The sequence below is a fragment of the Ambystoma mexicanum genome, chromosome 11 (assembly GCF_040938575.1).
Source record: "Ambystoma mexicanum isolate Mex_15411 chromosome 11, UKY_AmexF1_1, whole genome shotgun sequence".
In the NCBI taxonomy this organism is placed as follows: domain Eukaryota; kingdom Metazoa; phylum Chordata; class Amphibia; order Caudata; family Ambystomatidae; genus Ambystoma; species Ambystoma mexicanum.
In genome coordinates this window covers 910,208,933-910,229,563 of record NC_090934.1, presented here as the reverse complement: position 1 = coordinate 910,229,563, position 20,631 = coordinate 910,208,933, and the positions used below count along the sequence as shown (strand labels likewise).

General features: G+C 40.3%; 1 protein-coding gene across 1 annotated transcript in view; it reads left to right on the top strand.

Moving 5' to 3' along the window:
* Positions 1 to 20,631, top strand: part of LOC138503903 (mucin-5AC-like) — a 488,816-nt gene that overhangs the window by 103,354 nt on the left and 364,831 nt on the right. The window contains exons 34-40 of the mRNA XM_069623989.1: positions 886 to 1,113; positions 2,757 to 3,074; positions 4,760 to 5,143; positions 10,353 to 10,580; positions 12,224 to 12,541; positions 14,227 to 14,610; positions 19,819 to 20,046. Of these exons, the coding sequence (XP_069480090.1) occupies positions 886 to 1,113; positions 2,757 to 3,074; positions 4,760 to 5,143; positions 10,353 to 10,580; positions 12,224 to 12,541; positions 14,227 to 14,610; positions 19,819 to 20,046 (2,088 nt within the window). The remainder of the gene's footprint in view (positions 1 to 885; positions 1,114 to 2,756; positions 3,075 to 4,759; positions 5,144 to 10,352; positions 10,581 to 12,223; positions 12,542 to 14,226; positions 14,611 to 19,818; positions 20,047 to 20,631) is intronic.

The window sequence follows — 20,631 nt, the reverse complement described above, 5'->3', positions numbered from 1 at the left end:
GAACTCCTTACCTGCACCAACTAAAGATCCCTAACTATAACCTAAAAACAGCAGGAGGCTCCAGTTTCCCAGTGCTCGCAGCACAATGTTGGAACACCCTCCCTCCTACAATTAGATCGGAAACCGCGTTCTGGCCATTCAGAGCCATGGTAAAATCATGGCTATCAGCTTAAACATCTAGACTCTCACCGACACGACCGGCCAGCCGCCGCTCTCTACCTGCAGTAATGTTTACTCTATCTGCAGCCTATTCAGGACCAACCTGTAACCTGGTCCTCACTCGCCACTGTAACTATTATGTGCCTATTCTCTGTACATACTCTTCTCGGTATATTCTACTCTTGTACGTAAACATTCAGAGCCTGGACTAATGTATGCTCTGTCTGTTGTATTATGATGTTCGTGTAACGATATGTAACTGCTGTGCACATGATTATGCGCCCAGCTACCTGAGGGTTCGGACGCGCTTTATAAATAAACAAACTAAACTAAACTAAGCTTGCAGGATTCAGGTTCGACACCCAGCTTTAATGTCTCAGCCCTTTCCCTTTGGCAGTTGATAAAGCACATTACATTGATTTGGATAAACAATTGGTTAGCAACAAGACTGTCAAACTAAATTGACTACATCAGCAAGCACATATAAAGCGTATATTTTTAATTACTGTCAATATATGCAACATCTCATTAATAGGATTGTGGCTAGAAAATAAATACAAAACGTTCTGTGACATTTAAAACACAAGCTTATCGAATAGCAATAGAATGGTTGCAAGACAGACTCGGACAACATGAAAATATTTTTGAATTGACATTTGGATAAAAAGTAGTCTATTATGTACAGCTCTGCAAGTAATGTGTGTTATTGATCTCTCTCTTCTTCAGCCCCTGCCGTCCACACTGCATCCTCAAGAACTACAAGCACTCAGTCTTCTGCAAGCTCTACAACTAGTGCTCCCTCTACTAGAATGTCAAGTACTCCTGCCAATACAAAGTTTACAACAACTACTAATCTCCCAGCTGCAAGCACAACAATCAGTCCTCCTCGCTACATAAGTACAAGAAGTACTTTGGCTGTAACCACTCCTGTCACTATTGCCATATCATCAAGCGGTAAGCATTTTCATTTTATTTTTCTTTGATTTGACACTCATCCCTTGAGTCTACCCACAATTTCCTTTTCTAAAACATGACCAGCCAGGATCGGATTCGGACTTAATATTCCTTCATTATCATTATGCCCCATGCAGAATAAAATGTATGGGTCAAATCCAAGATTTTTGTGTAAATCTCTCTTGAATACTTTCTGAATATAATGACTCTTGCAGCAGTATATGGACATTTCTGATTATTCCCATCTCTGATGGAACATGACAAGTTTCTGTTGAGATATGAATTTGAATATCTTCACTTTGATCACTTCTTTCTCATTTTTCTGTGCTGTACAGGTACATGTCTATAGCAAATGTATCCCTTGTCCTAAAACTCACAATTCACAAATGGTTTCATTTTGAAAACACTTTCTGGGGCTGTCTGGGATTAGCTCTTATCCATACAGTGATGTGTTTTTGAAAAGTAAAGACAGTATTCTAATGAGTTCTGTTCATTGATGTGGAATATATTATTGTCACTATGGCTGCTAAAACACCCCTGCAATGATCTAAGATTCCTTGACCCTAAATGGAGGATTGACCGGTCATGACAGGCCTTTAGGCTGTTGATAAATCCTATGAGTACCCCAAGACATTCCAGCTCATTGAATAGCCCTTTTCATATTTGCAAATTATAAATGCAGAAAAAGGTGTATTCCATCTGTGCCATTTCACAGAGACCTAGAAAAAAGAAGGGTTATGTAAGTAGGTGGAGAGGAGAGTGGGATGGGAGTTGATGGATATAACCAATCTGACGATTCTGAGTTTGCTGTCTAAGCAACCTGATTAGTTTTTTAAATACTATGATACTCATTGTTCTAAAAGATTGTTTTAGTGGATTTTTTTTGTCTGATGCTATGATCTATCGCTAACCTACAATTCCCAGGTCTGACAGACAGCATTACCATCCCTGCACTATGGAGCTTGCTAAAACGCATGCCATTGACGTGTACAGTAATACATTTTGTTAGTAACAACACTATGTAACTGTAAGAACTATCACAGCGTGTGCCATGTTACAATATGTTTAAATAGCTTACTATCGCTATATGGAACGTCTTATATGTATGACTTGTGCCTGGTAAGTTGGGTACATCCCTAGTTGATATTTAAAGTGTGCATTTTTTATAACCAACACGTTGTCACACCTTGAACTAAATGGTGAATGTGCTCACATTCTACAGGAGAACCAACAATGCCTTTGTGAATGCATCTCAAACAGTAGAGGAATGGCTGTAAAATTAGATTTAGCATCATAAAAAGTGTTCTTAATTGGGAAATGCATAAAACATGTCATCATCACACAAGTTATGTATGCACCTCGCCAAAGATAACGTGTTATTGATCCAGAAAGGCCTATTTATGTTAAACACATGAAGGAACTTCTCTGTCATGGATTTGATTCTAAAGTTTCAGCACAAACCGTTATCAACCCAAGGTGCAATAACCTTACAGGGTGAAGATTTATATTCAAATATCAAGGATTAATTAAACAAGCTATTATATGATGGAATGTTTTTCATACCTAAATAGTGCAGATACCTGAGGGTATTTTGTACTATATATCAAAGTACTTTGAGTAAACTATCTCTTTTTACTGAACAGTTTCAACACACTCACCCTGTGTCTACGTACACAAGGTGTGTAAATGGTCAGAGTGGTATGATAAAACAAATCCCACTGAACATCCTGGAGATTATGAAACATCTGATGAACTGAGAAAAAAGGGAATTCCAGTTTGCAAAACTCCAATCGATGTTGAATGCAAAGCGAAGAAGTACCCCTATGCAGCAGTAGGAGACCTTGGCCAGACAATACAGTGTAACACTTCTGGGTTTCGCTGCAGCAATAAAGATCAGAACCCACCTGGCTGCTTCATCTATAAAGCTAGATATTTATGCTGCTCGTATGAGCCATGTACAGGTAAGGACATTTTTTTAATTCAAATTTTCTATTGCTAATAATTGTATTAGTTCTTTATAAGGGAAGCTCCTGTGGGTGAAGTACAGAATGTGCAAAGCTTCTCAAAGATCTATCATCTAGGCTTGGCTTTCAAGTATTGATTAGATTCACTTCCAGCTCCTTGGGATTGAATGGGTCAGCGCCCCAGGAACCATTATAATCATAGGTTTACTTGCTCCAGAGGAAAACCCATCTGCTGGCATGACTGATGACTCTATCATCTATTCTTCTTGTGCCATTGTACCCTGACTGTGTAGATTCCGACCTCTGTAGAATTGCTCAATATAGCCATGCAGTGTAATCCTAGACAGGAAAATCTTGACTTGTGCAACTTATAGAAGATATAGGAAGGAGCTGGGGATCCCAAGCACAATTCCCCTACGCATTAAAAGACTGGAGATCCTAGTAGAGATCATTCAACCTATAGAATGCAAAACATGGACATGTACTGAAACTTGCAGGTTTGAGATTTAGGAAAGTGTAGAACAGGATGAGTTAGAAAGTGAGATGCCTCACACACCTTTGTTTTTCATGTTTCTTAATATTGAATTGATACGCACAACACACAGTGCACATTTTATTCTAGTCAATCATTTAAAATGTGTTTATTTGAGCAGAAGGTTTTTGAAAACAAATGCATTCAACATGTTAGAATTCAATGCTGTGTGCAGAGGTAAAAAAACTCATTACAAGGTAACTTAATTCCTACTGCTCTTTACATAATTAAGCATGCCTAATACTATAACACAATATGTGATGGGCAGGCATCTCTATATTAACATTTTCTATATAAGTATTCACTTATTAAAAGAGAGCAGACGTGACTCTTGCAAACACTATTTTTGAGTTTTGGAAGGGGAATATTGAAATTGATAGCAATGTAAAATAATCACATAGTGAGCAAATATATCATGAGGAAAATGGAAATGGGTCAAAGTTTAACTCCTTTAGGGCTGTGATAGTGTGTCTGCAGCTATATTTTCTCCAAAATTCATAGTTCTTTTATGAACTTATATAAATGAATACATTCATGCAGTTGCCAGGTTGAGTGATTCTCTTTCAAGTTTGTGTAGTTTTTGTGTTTTTGCCATGTCACAAATCTATGCATACCAAACAATTGAGCCCCAATAGAAACATGTACACATGTAAAAACTAGAGATTTATATACTTGTATCAATTTCCTTGTTGCTCCAAACTGACAGGAGTTTTGTTCATTTGCATATTGTGTTTCAGATCTAAATATTGATCTTCGACACAAATTAGTCACACTTAATCCTAATAAAACTGGACACAGTTGCCATGTGTAAAAATTCAAGGAATTTGATGTGTTAAATAGTAGGATGAGTTAACTCTATACATTGTATATCACACTTGCCCTGAGGTTGCCTGCATTGCATTTGTAATGTTACCAAAATGGAAACACTCCACCTCACCCTTGGCCTATATAATGTCAAGTTCTCAAGATTGTGCCAGTGGACAGCACATGACAGAATTAAAGGCCTTGTAATAAAGTGGGGGCAAGCATGATACAACTGTACCCAATTGGATTCCACGTTAATTCCTGTATCTCTGAAAGCTCCTCATTCAGTAAGTGTTCTTTTTTTCATTAAAGTTATAGATATACATTCTGTTTTCACTCCGAACAGAGCCACTTGCAGCAGACTGTATACTTGCACAAAAGACAGAGTTTTACACATATTGGTTTGAGCCACCAAATCAAACAGATGTGCCTGGAGAAATGGAGAGAATGCCATATATTACTGCTGAAGGCAATCAAGATTGTACTACTCCAAAGAAGGTTGAGTGCAGACCTGTGGAAAATCCTGATACCCTGATGAATGAAATGGCCCCAAAAATGACATGTGATGAATCAAACGGGCCTCAGTGCTATACAAATGATCATGAGAAAACACCATGCAGGAACTATCAAGTTAGGTTTTCTTGCTACACGTACAACTTTTCGTCATGTCAAACATGGCAACCATCAACTTCAACAAGGACAACTACTTCTACCTCCATATCATCAAGTGGTAAGTGTTTTTCTTATATTTTACTTCAATTTGACTCTTACTTTGTGAGCCTACACAGAATTTCCTTTTCTAAACATGACCACCTAGGACCTTTTTTCTGACATATAATTCCATCAGTATTCCGCATTCGTAATGTTTGTGCCAACTCCATATTTTTGGTGGAAATCTATCCTGGGTCATTTCTGAAAAGAATTACTCATGCAGTTCTCCATACTCTACGTGAATATGGTGATATCAAATATATTGCTATTCTTAAAACCCATATTTCATAAGCAGATCCATTTTGATAGCCGATTTTGGGACTGTCAGATTCTTTCCTTATCCATGTTGAAATGAGAAGCAGGAAACTTCATACAGTATTCTAATGGGTTATTTTCATTGATGCACTATGTATTATTGGTAGTACTGCTGCACATGCACCACTGCAATACTGCTGGATCCCGTCACCATAAATTGAGCATGGACCAGTGATGACTTGCAGTATTTGTGTCTTGCTGGCATGCATTTCTCTTTGAGAGTTTTGTTAAATCTTGCACACTCCACAAGAGATACCAGTTAATTGCCTACCTTCTTGCATGCTTGCACACAATAAGGGCAGATAAATGTGCATTGCATCATTGCTGGTTGTATGGGGCTTCACAGAGGCTGCATGAAAAAGGACTATGTGAGCAGGTGGCGAGGACAGAATGATGGGTAAAGATGGATTATAAACGCTCTCAGGATTGTCAGTTTAGCTTCTAAGTTACCAGGTTTCTTTGTTACATGTTCTAGAAATTGATGCTTAGGAAAGATTACTTAGTGAATGTATAGCCTGCTGCTATAATCTTGTCCAATTTACAGGTCTCAAATTTCAGTGCCAGCTTTAACGTCTTAGCCCGTTCAATTTGTAGGTTGATAAAAATCCATGCAATTGAGTTGCGTAGATATAACATTTCTTAGTTAAAACACTATGAAGCTGCAAGGAGTATCCCAACAAGTTTATATTAAAGAAATGTGTTTATTATTAATTACCATCAGTATATGTGACATCTAATTCGAAGGACTCAGGAAGCTTGGGCCTAATAAGTTGAACACATCCCTAGTTTATAATTAAAATGTCCGCTTTTGTTACAGGTAGTCCCACTGTTGAGAATATGCATTAATCATGTAGTCAGTACTTCCACATCTAAGATGTTATATTTTTATTTTTCCTCCATTTGACACTCATTTTCTTAGGCTACCCAACATGTCCTGTTCTGCACATGAACACCAAAGGCCTGATTTTCAGCATATTATTTCATCAGTATTTCTCATTCAGAACAAAATGTATCTGTCAACCCAATGTATTTTGTACATCTACCCTGAATACAGTGAGAAACAAATGGCTGATATACTGCTGTGAATTGTGTTAACACCCCTTAGAAATACAAGACTAGGTTCTAGCCTTGTTGCACCCACTACCACACTCATGAACGTAGCCCCACCGACCATGATTAGAAACGATAGACTCAGCTATCGCACTAATCTTGATACAAAACTCACCAGAATGCTCTCCAATCAGACTAAGAACCCCAAGCAGCCGACCTCACTCACAGACCTCTCACCGAGTCACAACCCAGCAATACCTCACTCGCCACCACATACGAATGCCAACCCTCCACAGACCTCTATCAAGGGAGCTCTCATCAACGCTTGCTCATTGGTAGCCCACACTACTGATGTCGCCGACATTATCTCCACTAACCACCTAGACTTTATCGCTATCACCGAGACATGGCTCCACCCAGCAGCCGGTCCCACAATAGCTCTAGCCACTCCGGACAACTACAACATCATCCGAGCTGACAGAAAAAATGGAATAGGAGGGGGAATAGCAATTATTGCGAAATCCACCCTAAACATCAGAGAAGTAACCAGCACAACCCTACCTTCAGCCAAACTTTTATCCGTCAAACTCCCACTATCTGACACACAAACCATCCTGCTCCATATTATATACAGACCCCCAGGATCCCCCTCCACCTTTGAAGAGGATATCTCTCTCCTACTTTCTACCAATTTGAAACCGAAATCCCAAATCTTCATTTTGGGAGATTTCAACTTGGGACTCAATGATCCCAATGACAACCAGGGCCACATCCCTTAATGACATGATTACTCATCTAGGCTTCACCCAACACATTAATCAACCTACACATACAAAAGGAAGATCCTTGGATTGGCTTGCAGATGCCAATTGCAACCTCTCACTGACTGACATCACTCCCTGTGCTTGGACCGACCATCATCTTATTACCTTCTCTTTACCTAGATCCTCACCATCTACCACACGACCCACTAAGTTACCTCTAATAATCTCCAGAAATAACCGTAACATCACTATAGAGAACCTCAAACCTCTTCTCGCGCCTATCAGTAAAGCTAACCTACCTACGCAAAATAACAACCCAGCAGCCATAGTAGACTTATATAACAACACCTTAGAACTAGCCCTCAACCAGATAGCTTCTCTCAACCCAACGAAAAGCCAAACCTATTGCCCACTCCAACAAATGGTTCTCAGCAGAATTAAAAGCTCTCCGCAATATTAAAAGAACTGCAGAAACTAGCTGGAGAAAAGCCCCTTCTCTCTCCACTAATGACAAATTCGCTTCAGCTGCCTCCACCTACAAATCCGCCATCTTAAATGCTAAAAAAGAGATCTATAACTTGAGAATACAAAATGCCGAATCTGGCACTAAAGAACTTTTCTCTATACTAAGAGAACTTGAATCACCATTGCCTCCTACAGAGGACTGCATCTAAGACAGGGCCTGGTGTAACAATATCCAGCTCGCCCTCGCTAAGAAAATTGCCCTCCTACAAACCAAGATAGAAGCAAAAAAAGCTAGCCTTGCCTCCAAGCAGAACCCCAGCAGCAAAATTAACCACACCACCCCTAATTGCCCCTCCTTCCACTTCTCACCAGTCACAGAAGAGGAAGTAATCAAGATAATCGCCAGTCTCAAACCATCCAACTGCAAAGGTGACATTTGTCCCGCATCTGTCATCAAAGACGGTGCTAAAGAGTTAGCCCCTCTCATCACCTCTCTGATCAACTCCTCCTTCAAAAACTCAGTGGTCCCCAACAACCTTAAAGAAGCATGGGTCCTACCCCTGCTCAAAAAACCTAACCTAGATCCCAACATCCCCACAAACTACAGGCCCATCACCACAGTCCCATTTCTTCCCAAAATCTTGGACAGGATAGCCTATCTCCAAATACAACAACATTTGGAAGACAACAACCTCCTAGGCCTGCGACAATCCGGCTTTAGACCAAGGCACGGGACTGAAACTGCCCTCTTGGATCTAAAAATCCAAATGGATGACGCCAAAGACAAGGGCAAACTGGCCATCTTGCTCTTGTTGGATCTCTCTGCTGCCTTTGATCTGGTTGACCACCAGATCCTCACTCAACACCTCTCCTCGGCTGCTGCATTCTCTCAGAATGCCACTAAGTGGATCCAGTCATTTCTGTCTGACACGTCGACTAGAGTCTTCGCCCCCACTCTGGCCGCGGACCCTATCCCAATCACATGTGGAGTGCCCCAAGGTTCTTGCATTTCTCCCACACTTTACAACATCTTCACGAAGCTCCTATTCGACCGTCTTGACGATCTGGGTGTCAGCTACACTAATTATGCAGACGACACCCAGGTCCTCATCACGCTCACTGGTAACTATGAAGAAGATGTTGCAAAGCTTAATGATATCTACTTAGAAATCCAAGCCTGGATGGCTACACACAGTCTTTGCCTAAACGACGATAAGACAGAATTGCTTATCTTTATCTCCCAGGCTTGCTTCAACAAACTGGACCAAAGGTACCAATCCTTTACCATTGATGGCAACATCATAAAAGTATCCAAAGAGGTCAAAACACTAGGTGTATACCTCGACTGTACCTTGTCACTAAAGAAACAAATAAACTCTACCATCTCAGCTACCTCATACACCAATAAATTGATCAATGCCTGCAGGCCTTTTCTCTCCACCTCTAGTTGCCTCACCCTATCTAGAGTGCTGATATTGTCTAAATTAGACTATTGCAACACACTCTACTTAGGCACTACCACAAAAAACTTGAAAAGGCTCCAGATTCTGCAAAATAATGCACTAAAATGTGCCCTCAACCTCCCGCGCAAGGCGCACATATCCACGGTTAGCAAAGAAGTCCACTGGCTCCCGATCCGCGACAGAATTAAGCTAAGAACCCTGGTCATCACCCACAAGTGCTTGTCACGGACTGCCCCACGTTACCTCTCAGACAAATTCTCTAGACACTGCCCCATTAGACCCACCAGAACTCCTTACCTGCACCAACTAAAGATCCCTAACTATAACCTAAAAACAGCAGGAGGCTCCAGTTTCCCAGTGCTCGCAGCACAATGTTGGAACACCCTCCCTCCTACAATTAGATCGGAAACCGCGTTCTGGCCATTCAGAGCCATGGTAAAATCATGGCTATCAGCTTAAACATCTAGACTCTCACCGACACGACCGGCCAGCCGCCGCTCTCTACCTGCAGTAATGTTTACTCTATCTGCAGCCTATTCAGGACCAACCTGTAACCTGGTCCTCACTCGCCACTGTAACTATTATGTGCCTATTCTCTGTACATACTCTTCTCGGTATATTCTACTCTTGTACGTAAACATTCAGAGCCTGGACTAATGTATGCTCTGTCTGTTGTATTATGATGTTCGTGTAACGATATGTAACTGCTGTGCACATGATTATGCGCCCAGCTACCTGAGGGTTCGGACGCGCTTTATAAATAAACAAACTAAACTAAACTAAGCTTGCAGGATTCAGGTTCGACACCCAGCTTTAATGTCTCAGCCCTTTCCCTTTGGCAGTTGATAAAGCACATTACATTGATTTGGATAAACAATTGGTTAGCAACAAGACTGTCAAACTAAATTGACTACATCAGCAAGCACATATAAAGCGTATATTTTGAATTACTGTCAATATATGCAACATCTCATTAATAGGATTGTGGCTAGAAAATAAATACAAAACGTTCTGTGACATTTAAAACACAAGCTTATCGAATAGCAATAGAATGGTTGCAAGACAGACTCGGACAACATGAAAATATTTTTGAATTGACATTTGGATAAAAAGTAGTCTATTATGTACAGCTCTGCAAGTAATGTGTGTTATTGATCTCTCTCTTCTTCAGCCCCTGCCGTCCACACTGCATCCTCAAGAACTACAAGCACTCAGTCTTCTGCAAGCTCTACAACTAGTGCTCCCTCTACTAGAATGTCAAGTACTCCTGCCAATACAAAGTTTACAACAACTACTAATCTCCCAGCTGCAAGCACAACAATCAGTCCTCCTCGCTACATAAGTACAAGAAGTACTTTGGCTGTAACCACTCCTGTCACTATTGCCATATCATCAAGCGGTAAGCATTTTCATTTTATTTTTCTTTGATTTGACACTCATCCCTTGAGTCTACCCACAATTTCCTTTTCTAAAACATGACCAGCCAGGATCGGATTCGGACTTAATATTCCTTCATTATCATTATGCCCCATGCAGAATAAAATGTATGGGTCAAATCCAAGATTTTTGTGTAAATCTCTCTTGAATACTTTCTGAATATAATGACTCTTGCAGCAGTATATGGACATTTCTGATTATTCCCATCTCTGATGGAACATGACAAGTTTCTGTTGAGATATGAATTTGAATATCTTCACTTTGATCACTTCTTTCTCATTTTTCTGTGCTGTACAGGTACATGTCTATAGCAAATGTATCCCTTGTCCTAAAACTCACAATTCACAAATGGTTTCATTTTGAAAACACTTTCTGGGGCTGTCTGGGATTAGCTCTTATCCATACAGTGATGTGTTTTTGAAAAGTAAAGACAGTATTCTAATGAGTTCTGTTCATTGATGTGGAATATATTATTGTCACTATGGCTGCTAAAACACCCCTGCAATGATCTAAGATTCCTTGACCCTAAATGGAGGATTGACCGGTCATGACAGGCCTTTAGGCTGTTGATAAATCCTATGAGTACCCCAAGACATTCCAGCTCATTGAATAGCCCTTTTCATATTTGCAAATTATAAATGCAGAAAAAGGTGTATTCCATCTGTGCCATTTCACAGAGACCTAGAAAAAAGAAGGGTTATGTAAGTAGGTGGAGAGGAGAGTGGGATGGGAGTTGATGGATATAACCAATCTGACGATTCTGAGTTTGCTGTCTAAGCAACCTGATTAGTTTTTTAAATACTATGATACTCATTGTTCTAAAAGATTGTTTTAGTGGATTTTTTTTGTCTGATGCTATGATCTATCGCTAACCTACAATTCCCAGGTCTGACAGACAGCATTACCATCCCTGCACTATGGAGCTTGCTAAAACGCATGCCATTGACGTGTACAGTAATACATTTTGTTAGTAACAACACTATGTAACTGTAAGAACTATCACAGCGTGTGCCATGTTACAATATGTTTAAATAGCTTACTATCGCTATATGGAACGTCTTATATGTATGACTTGTGCCTGGTAAGTTGGGTACATCCCTAGTTGATATTTAAAGTGTGCATTTTTTATAACCAACACGTTGTCACACCTTGAACTAAATGGTGAATGTGCTCACATTCTACAGGAGAACCAACAATGCCTTTGTGAATGCATCTCAAACAGTAGAGGAATGGCTGTAAAATTAGATTTAGCATCATAAAAAGTGTTCTTAATTGGGAAATGCATAAAACATGTCATCATCACACAAGTTATGTATGCACCTCGCCAAAGATAACGTGTTATTGATCCAGAAAGGCCTATTTATGTTAAACACATGAAGGAACTTCTCTGTCATGGATTTGATTCTAAAGTTTCAGCACAAACCGTTATCAACCCAAGGTGCAATAACCTTACAGGGTGAAGATTTATATTCAAATATCAAGTATTAATTAAACAAGCTATTATATGATGGAATGTTTTTCATACCTAAATAGTGCAGATACCTGAGGGTATTTTGTACTATATATCAAAGTACTTTGAGTAAACTATCTCTTTTTACTGAACAGTTTCAACACACTCACCCTGTGTCTACGTACACAAGGTGTGTAAATGGTCAGAGTGGTATGATAAAACAAATCCCACTGAACATCCTGGAGATTATGAAACATCTGATGAACTGAGAAAAAAGGGAATTCCAGTTTGCAAAACTCCAATCGATGTTGAATGCAAAGCGAAGAAGTACCCCTATGCAGCAGTAGGAGACCTTGGCCAGACAATACAGTGTAACACTTCTGGGTTTCGCTGCAGCAATAAAGATCAGAACCCACCTGGCTGCTTCATCTATAAAGCTAGATATTTATGCTGCTCGTATGAGCCATGTACAGGTAAGGACATTTTTTTAATTCAAATTTTCTATTGCTAATAATTGTATTAGTTCTTTATAAGGGAAGCTCCTGTGGGTGAAGTACAGAATGTGCAAAGCTTCTCAAAGATCTATCATCTAGGCTTGGCTTTCAAGTATTGATTAGATTCACTTCCAGCTCCTTGGGATTGAATGGGTCAGCGCCCCAGGAACCATTATAATCATAGGTTTACTTGCTCCAGAGGAAAACCCATCTGCTGGCATGACTGATGACTCTATCATCTATTCTTCTTGTGCCATTGTACCCTGACTGTGTAGATTCCGACCTCTGTAGAATTGCTCAATATAGCCATGCAGTGTAATCCTAGACAGGAAAATCTTGACTTGTGCAACTTATAGAAGATATAGGAAGGAGCTGGGGATCCCAAGCACAATTCCCCTACGCATTAAAAGACTGGAGATCCTAGTAGAGATCATTCAACCTATAGAATGCAAAACATGGACATGTACTGAAACTTGCAGGTTTGAGATTTAGGAAAGTGTAGAACAGGATGAGTTAGAAAGTGAGATGCCTCACACACCTTTGTTTTTCATGTTTCTTAATATTGAATTGATACGCACAACACACAGTGCACATTTTATTCTAGTCAATCATTTAAAATGTGTTTATTTGAGCAGAAGGTTTTTGAAAACAAATGCATTCAACATGTTAGAATTCAATGCTGTGTGCAGAGGTAAAAAAACTCATTACAAGGTAACTTAATTCCTACTGCTCTTTACATAATTAAGCATGCCTAATACTATAACACAATATGTGATGGGCAGGCATCTCTATATTAACATTTTCTATATAAGTATTCACTTATTAAAAGAGAGCAGACGTGACTCTTGCAAACACTATTTTTGAGTTTTGGAAGGGGAATATTGAAATTGATAGCAATGTAAAATAATCACATAGTGAGCAAATATATCATGAGGAAAATGGAAATGGGTCAAAGTTTAACTCCTTTAGGGCTGTGATAGTGTGTCTGCAGCTATATTTTCTCCAAAATTCATAGTTCTTTTATGAACTTATATAAATGAATACATTCATGCAGTTGCCAGGTTGAGTGATTCTCTTTCAAGTTTGTGTAGTTTTTGTGTTTTTGCCATGTCACAAATCTATGCATACCAAACAATTGAGCCCCAATAGAAACATGTACACATGTAAAAACTAGAGATTTATATACTTGTATCAATTTCCTTGTTGCTCCAAACTGACAGGAGTTTTGTTCATTTGCATATTGTGTTTCAGATCTAAATATTGATCTTCGACACAAATTAGTCACACTTAATCCTAATAAAACTGGACACAGTTGCCATGTGTAAAAATTCAAGGAATTTGATGTGTTAAATAGTAGGATGAGTTAACTCTATACATTGTATATCACACTTGCCCTGAGGTTGCCTGCATTGCATTTGTAATGTTACCAAAATGGAAACACTCCACCTCACCCTTGGCCTATATAATGTCAAGTTCTCAAGATTGTGCCAGTGGACAGCACATGACAGAATTAAAGGCCTTGTAATAAAGTGGGGGCAAGCATGATACAACTGTACCCAATTGGATTCCACGTTAATTCCTGTATCTCTGAAAGCTCCTCATTCAGTAAGTGTTCTTTTTTTCATTAAAGTTATAGATATACATTCTGTTTTCACTCCGAACAGAGCCACTTGCAGCAGACTGTATACTTGCACAAAAGACAGAGTTTTACACATATTGGTTTGAGCCACCAAATCAAACAGATGTGCCTGGAGAAATGGAGAGAATGCCATATATTACTGCTGAAGGCAATCAAGATTGTACTACTCCAAAGAAGGTTGAGTGCAGACCTGTGGAAAATCCTGATACCCCGATGAATGAAATGGCCCCAAAAATGACATGTGATGAATCAAACGGGCCTCAGTGCTATACAAATGATCATGAGAAAACACCATGCAGGAACTATCAAGTTAGGTTTTCTTGCTACACGTACAACTTTTCGTCATGTCAAACATGGCAACCATCAACTTCAACAAGGACAACTACTTCTACCTCCATATCATCAAGTGGTAAGTGTTTTTCTTATATTTTACTTCAATTTGACTCTTACTTTGTGAGCCTACACAGAATTTCCTTTTCTAAACATGACCACCTAGGACCTTTTTTCTGACATATAATTCCATCAGTATTCCGCATTCGTAATGTTTGTGCCAACTCCATATTTTTGGTGGAAATCTATCCTGGGTCATTTCTGAAAAGAATTACTCATGCAGTTCTCCATACTCTACGTGAATATGGTGATATCAAATATATTGCTATTCTTAAAACCCATATTTCATAAGCAGATCCATTTTGATAGCCGATTTTGGGACTGTCAGATTCTTTCCTTATCCATGTTGAAATGAGAAGCAGGAAACTTCATACAGTATTCTAATGGGTTATTTTCATTGATGCACTATGTATTATTGGTAGTACTGCTGCACATGCACCACTGCAATACTGCTGGATCCCGTCACCATAAATTGAGCATGGACCAGTGATGACTTGCAGTATTTGTGTCTTGCTGGCATGCATTTCTCTTTGAGAGTTTTGTTAAATCTTGCACACTCCACAAGAGATACCAGTTAATTGCCTACCTTCTTGCATGCTTGCACACAATAAGGGCAGATAAATGTGCATTGCATCATTGCTGGTTGTATGGGGCTTCACAGAGGCTGCATGAAAAAGGACTATGTGAGCAGGTGGCGAGGACAGAATGATGGGTAAAGATGGATATAAACGCTCTCAGGATTGTCAGTTTAGCTTCTAAGTTACCAGGTTTCTTTGTTACATGTTCTAGAAATTGATGCTTAGGAAAGATTACTTAGTGAATGTATAGCCTGCTGCTATAATCTTGTCCAATTTACAGGTCTCAAATTTCAGTGCCAGCTTTAACGTCTTAGCCCGTTCAATTTGTAGGTCGATAAAAATCCATGCAATTGAGTTGCGTAGATATAACATTTCTTAGTTAAAACACTATGAAGCTGCAAGGAGTATCCCAACAAGTTTATATTAAAGAAATGTGTTTATTATTAATTACCATCAGTATATGTGACATCTAATTCGAAGGACTCAGGAAGCTTGGGCCTAATAAGTTGAACACATCCCTAGTTTATAATTAAAATGTCCGCTTTTGTTACAGGTAGTCCCACTGTTGAGAATATGCATTAATCATGTAGTCAGTACTTCCACATCTAAGATGTTATATTTTTATTTTTCCTCCATTTGACACTCATTTTCTTAGGCTACCCAACATGTCCTGTTCTGCACATGAACACCAAAGGCCTGATTTTCAGCATATTATTTCATCAGTATTTCTCATTCAGAACAAAATGTATCTGTCAACCCAATGTATTTTGTACATCTACCCTGAATACAGTGAGAAACAAATGGCTGATATACTGCTGTGAATTGTGTTAACACCCCTTAGAAATACAAGACTAGGTTCTAGCCTTGTTGCACCCACTACCACACTCATGAACGTAGCCCCACCGACCATGATTAGAAACGATAGACTCAGCTATCGCACTAATCTTGATACAAAACTCACCAGAATGCTCTCCAATCAGACTAAGAACCCCAAGCAGCCGACCTCACTCACTGACCTCCCACCGAGTCACAACCCAGCAATACCTCACTCGCCACCACATACGAATGCCAACCCTCCACAGACCTCTATCAAGGGAGCTCTCATCAACGCTTGCTCATTGGTAGCCCACACTACTGATGTCGCCGACATTATCTCCACTAACCACCTAGACTTTATCGCTATCACCGAGACATGGCTCCACCCAGCAGCCGGTCCCACAATAGCTCTAGCCACTCCGGACAACTACAACATCATCCGAGCTGACAGAAAAAATGGAATAGGAGGGGGAATAGCAATTATTGCGAAATCCACCCTAAACATCAGAGAAGTAACCAGCACAACCCTACCTTCAGCCAAACTTTTATCCGTCAAACTCCCACTATCTGACACACAAACCATCCTGCTTCATATTATATACAGACCCCCAGGATCCCCCTCCACCTTTGAAGAGGATATCTCTCTCCTACTTTCTACCAATTTGAAACCGAAATCCCAAATCTTCATTTTGGGAGATTTCAACTTGGGACTCAATGATCCCAATGACAACCAGGGCCACATCCCTTAATGACATGATTACTCATCTAGGCTTCACCCAACACATTAATCAACCTACACATACAAAAGGAAGATCCTTGGATTGGCTTGCAGATGCCAATTGCAACCTCTCACTGACTGACATCACTCCCTGTGCTTGGACCGACCATCATCTTATTACCTTCTCTTTACCTAGATCCTCACCATCTACCACACGACCCACTAAGTTACCTCTAATAATCTCCAGAAATAACCGTAACATCACTATAGAGAACCTCAAACCTCTTCTCGCGCCTATCAGTAAAGCTAACCTACCTACGCAAAATAACAACCCAGCAGCCATAGTAGACTTATATAACAACACCTTAGAACTAGCCCTCAACCAGATAGCTTCTCTCAACCCAACGAAAAGCCAAACCTATTGCCCACTCCAACAAATGGTTCTCAGCAGAATTAAAAGCTCTCCGCAATATTAAAAGAACTGCAGAAACTAGCTGGAGAAAAGCCCCTTCTCTCTCCACTAATGACAAATTCGCTTCAGCTGCCTCCACCTACAAATCCGCCATCTTAAATGCTAAAAAAGAGATCTATAACTTGAGAATACAGAATGCCGAATCTGGCACTAAAGAACTTTTCTCTATACTAAGAGAACTTGAATCACCATTGCCTCCTACAGAGGACTGCATCTAAGACAGGGCCTGGTGTAACAATATCCAGCTCGCCCTCGCTAAGAAAATTGCCCTCCTACAAACCAAGATAGAAGCAAAAAAAGCTAGCCTTGCCTCCAAGCAGAACCACAGCAGCAAAATTAACCACACCACCCCTAATTGCCCCTCCTTCCACTTCTCACCAGTCACAGAAGAGGAAGTAATCAAGATAATCGCCAGTCTCAAACCATCCAACTGCAAAGGTGACATTTGTCCCGCATCTGTCATCAAAGACGGTGCTAAAGAGTTAGCCCCTCTCATCACCTCTCTGATCAACTCCTCCTTCAAAAACTCAGTGGTCCCCAACAACCTTAAAGAAGCATGGGTCCTACCCCTGCTCAAAAAACCTAACCTAGATCCCAACATCCCCACAAACTACAGGCCCATCACCACAGTCCCATTTCTTCCCAAAATCTTGGACAGGATAGCCTATCTCCAAATACAACAACATTTGGAAGACAACAACCTCCTAGGCCTGCGACAATCCGGCTTTAGACCAAGGCACGGGACTGAAACTGCCCTCTTGGATCTAAAAATCCAAATGGATGACGCCAAAGACAAGGGCAAACTGGCCATCTTGCTCTTGTTGGATCTCTCTGCTGCCTTTGATCTGGTTGACCACCAGATCCTCACTCAACACCTCTCCTCGGCTGCTGCATTCTCTCAGAATGCCACTAAGTGGATCCAGTCATTTCTGTCTGACACGTCGACTAGAGTCTTCGCCCCCACTGTGGCCGCGGACCCTATCCCAATCACATGTGGAATGCCCCAAGGTTCTTGCATTTCTCCCACACTTTACAACATCTTCACGAAGCTCCTATTCGACCGTCTTGACGATCTGGGTGTCAGCTACACTAATTATGCAGACGACACCCAGGTCCTTATCACGCTCACTGGTAACTATGAAGAAGATGTTGCAAAGCTTAATGATATCTACTTAGAAATCCAAGCCTGGATGGCTACACACAGTCTTTGCCTAAACGACGATAAGACAGAATTGCTTATCTTTATCTCCCAGGCTTGCTTCAACAAACTGGACCAAAGGTACCAATCCTTTACCATTGATGGCAACATCATAAAAGTATCCAAAGAGGTCAAAACACTAGGTGTATACCTCGACTGTACCTTGTCACTAAAGAAACAAATAAACTCTACCATCTCAGCTACCTCATACACCAATAAATTGATCAATGCCTGCAGGCCTTTTCTCTCCACCTCTAGTTGCCTCACCCTATCTAGAGTGCTGATATTGTCTAAATTAGACTATTGCAACACACTCTACTTAGGCACTACCACAAAAAACTTGAAAAGGCTCCAGATTCTGCAAAATAATGCACTAAAATGTGCCCTCAACCTCCCGCGCAAGGCGCACATATCCACGGTTAGCAAAGAAGTCCACTGGCTCCCGATCCGCGACAGAATTAAGCTAAGAACCCTGGTCATCACCCACAAGTGCTTGTCACGGACTGCCCCACGTTACCTCTCAGACAAATTCTCTAGACACTGCCCCATTAGACCCACCAGAACTCCTTACCTGCACCAACTAAAGATCCCTAACTATAACCTAAAAACAGCAGGAGGCTCCAGTTTCCCAGTGCTCGCAGCACAATGTTGGAACACCCTCCCTCCTACAATTAGATCGGAAACCGCGTTCTGGCCATTCAGAGCCATGGTAAAATCATGGCTATCAGCTTAAACATCTAGACTCTCACCGACACGACCGGCCAGCCGCCGCTCTCTACCTGCAGTAATGTTTACTCTATCTGCAGCCTATTCAGGACCAACCTGTAACCTGGTCCTCACTCGCCACTGTAACTATTATGTGCCTATTCTCTGTACATACTCTTCTCGGTATATTCTACTCTTGTACGTAAACATTCAGAGCCTGGACTAATGTATGCTCTGTCTGTTGTATTATGATGTTCGTGTAACGATATGTAACTGCTGTGCACATGATTATGCGCCCAGCTACCTGAGGGTTCGGACGCGCTTTATAAATAAACAAACTAAACTAAACTAAGCTTGCAGGATTCAGGTTCGACACCCAGCTTTAATGTCTCAGCCCTTTCCCTTTGGCAGTTGATAAAGCACATTACATTGATTTGGATAAACAATTGGTTAGCAACAAGACTGTCAAACTAAATTGACTACATCAGCAAGCACATATAAAGCGTATATTTTGAATTACTGTCAATATATGCAACATCTCATTAATAGGATTGTGGCTAGAAAATAAATACAAAACGTTCTGTGACATTTAAAACACAAGCTTATCGAATAGCAATAGAATGGTTGCAAGACAGACTCGGACAACATGAAAATATTTTTGAATTGACATTTGGATAAAAAGTAGTCTATTATGTACAGCTCTGCAAGTAATGTGTGTTATTGATCTCTCTCTTCTTCAGCCCCTGCCGTCCACACTGCATCCTCAAGAACTACAAGCACTCAGTCTTCTGCAAGCTCTACAACTAGTGCTCCCTCTACTAGAATGTCAAGTACTCCTGCCAATACAAAGTTTACAACAACTACTAATCTCCCAGCTGCAAGCACAACAATCAGTCCTCCTCGCTACATAAGTACAAGAAGTACTTTGGCTGTAACCACTCCTGTCACTATTGCCATATCATCAAGCGGTAAGCATTTTCATTTTATTTTTCTTTGATTTGACACTCATCCCTTGAGTCTACCCACAATTTCCTTTTCTAAAACATGACCAGCCAGGATCGGATTCGGACTTAATATTCCTTCATTATCATTATGCCCCATGCAGAATAAAATGTATGGGTCAAATCCAAGATTTTTGTGTAAATCTCTCTTGAATACTTTCTGAATATAATGACTCTTGCAGCAGTATATGGACATTTCTGATTATTCCCATCTCTGATGGAACATGACAAGTTTCTGTTGAGATATGAATTTGAATATCTTCACTTTGATCACTTCTTTCTCATTTTTCTGTGCTGTACAGGTACATGTCTATAGCAAATGTATCCCTTGTCCTAAAACTCACAATTCACAAATGGTTTCATTTTGAAAACACTTTCTGGGGCTGTCTGGGATTAGCTCTTATCCATACAGTGATGTGTTTTTGAAAAGTAAAGACAGTATTCTAATGAGTTCTGTTCATTGATGTGGAATATATTATTGTCACTATGGCTGCTAAAACACCCCTGCAATGATCTAAGATTCCTTGACCCTAAATGAAGGATTGACCGGTC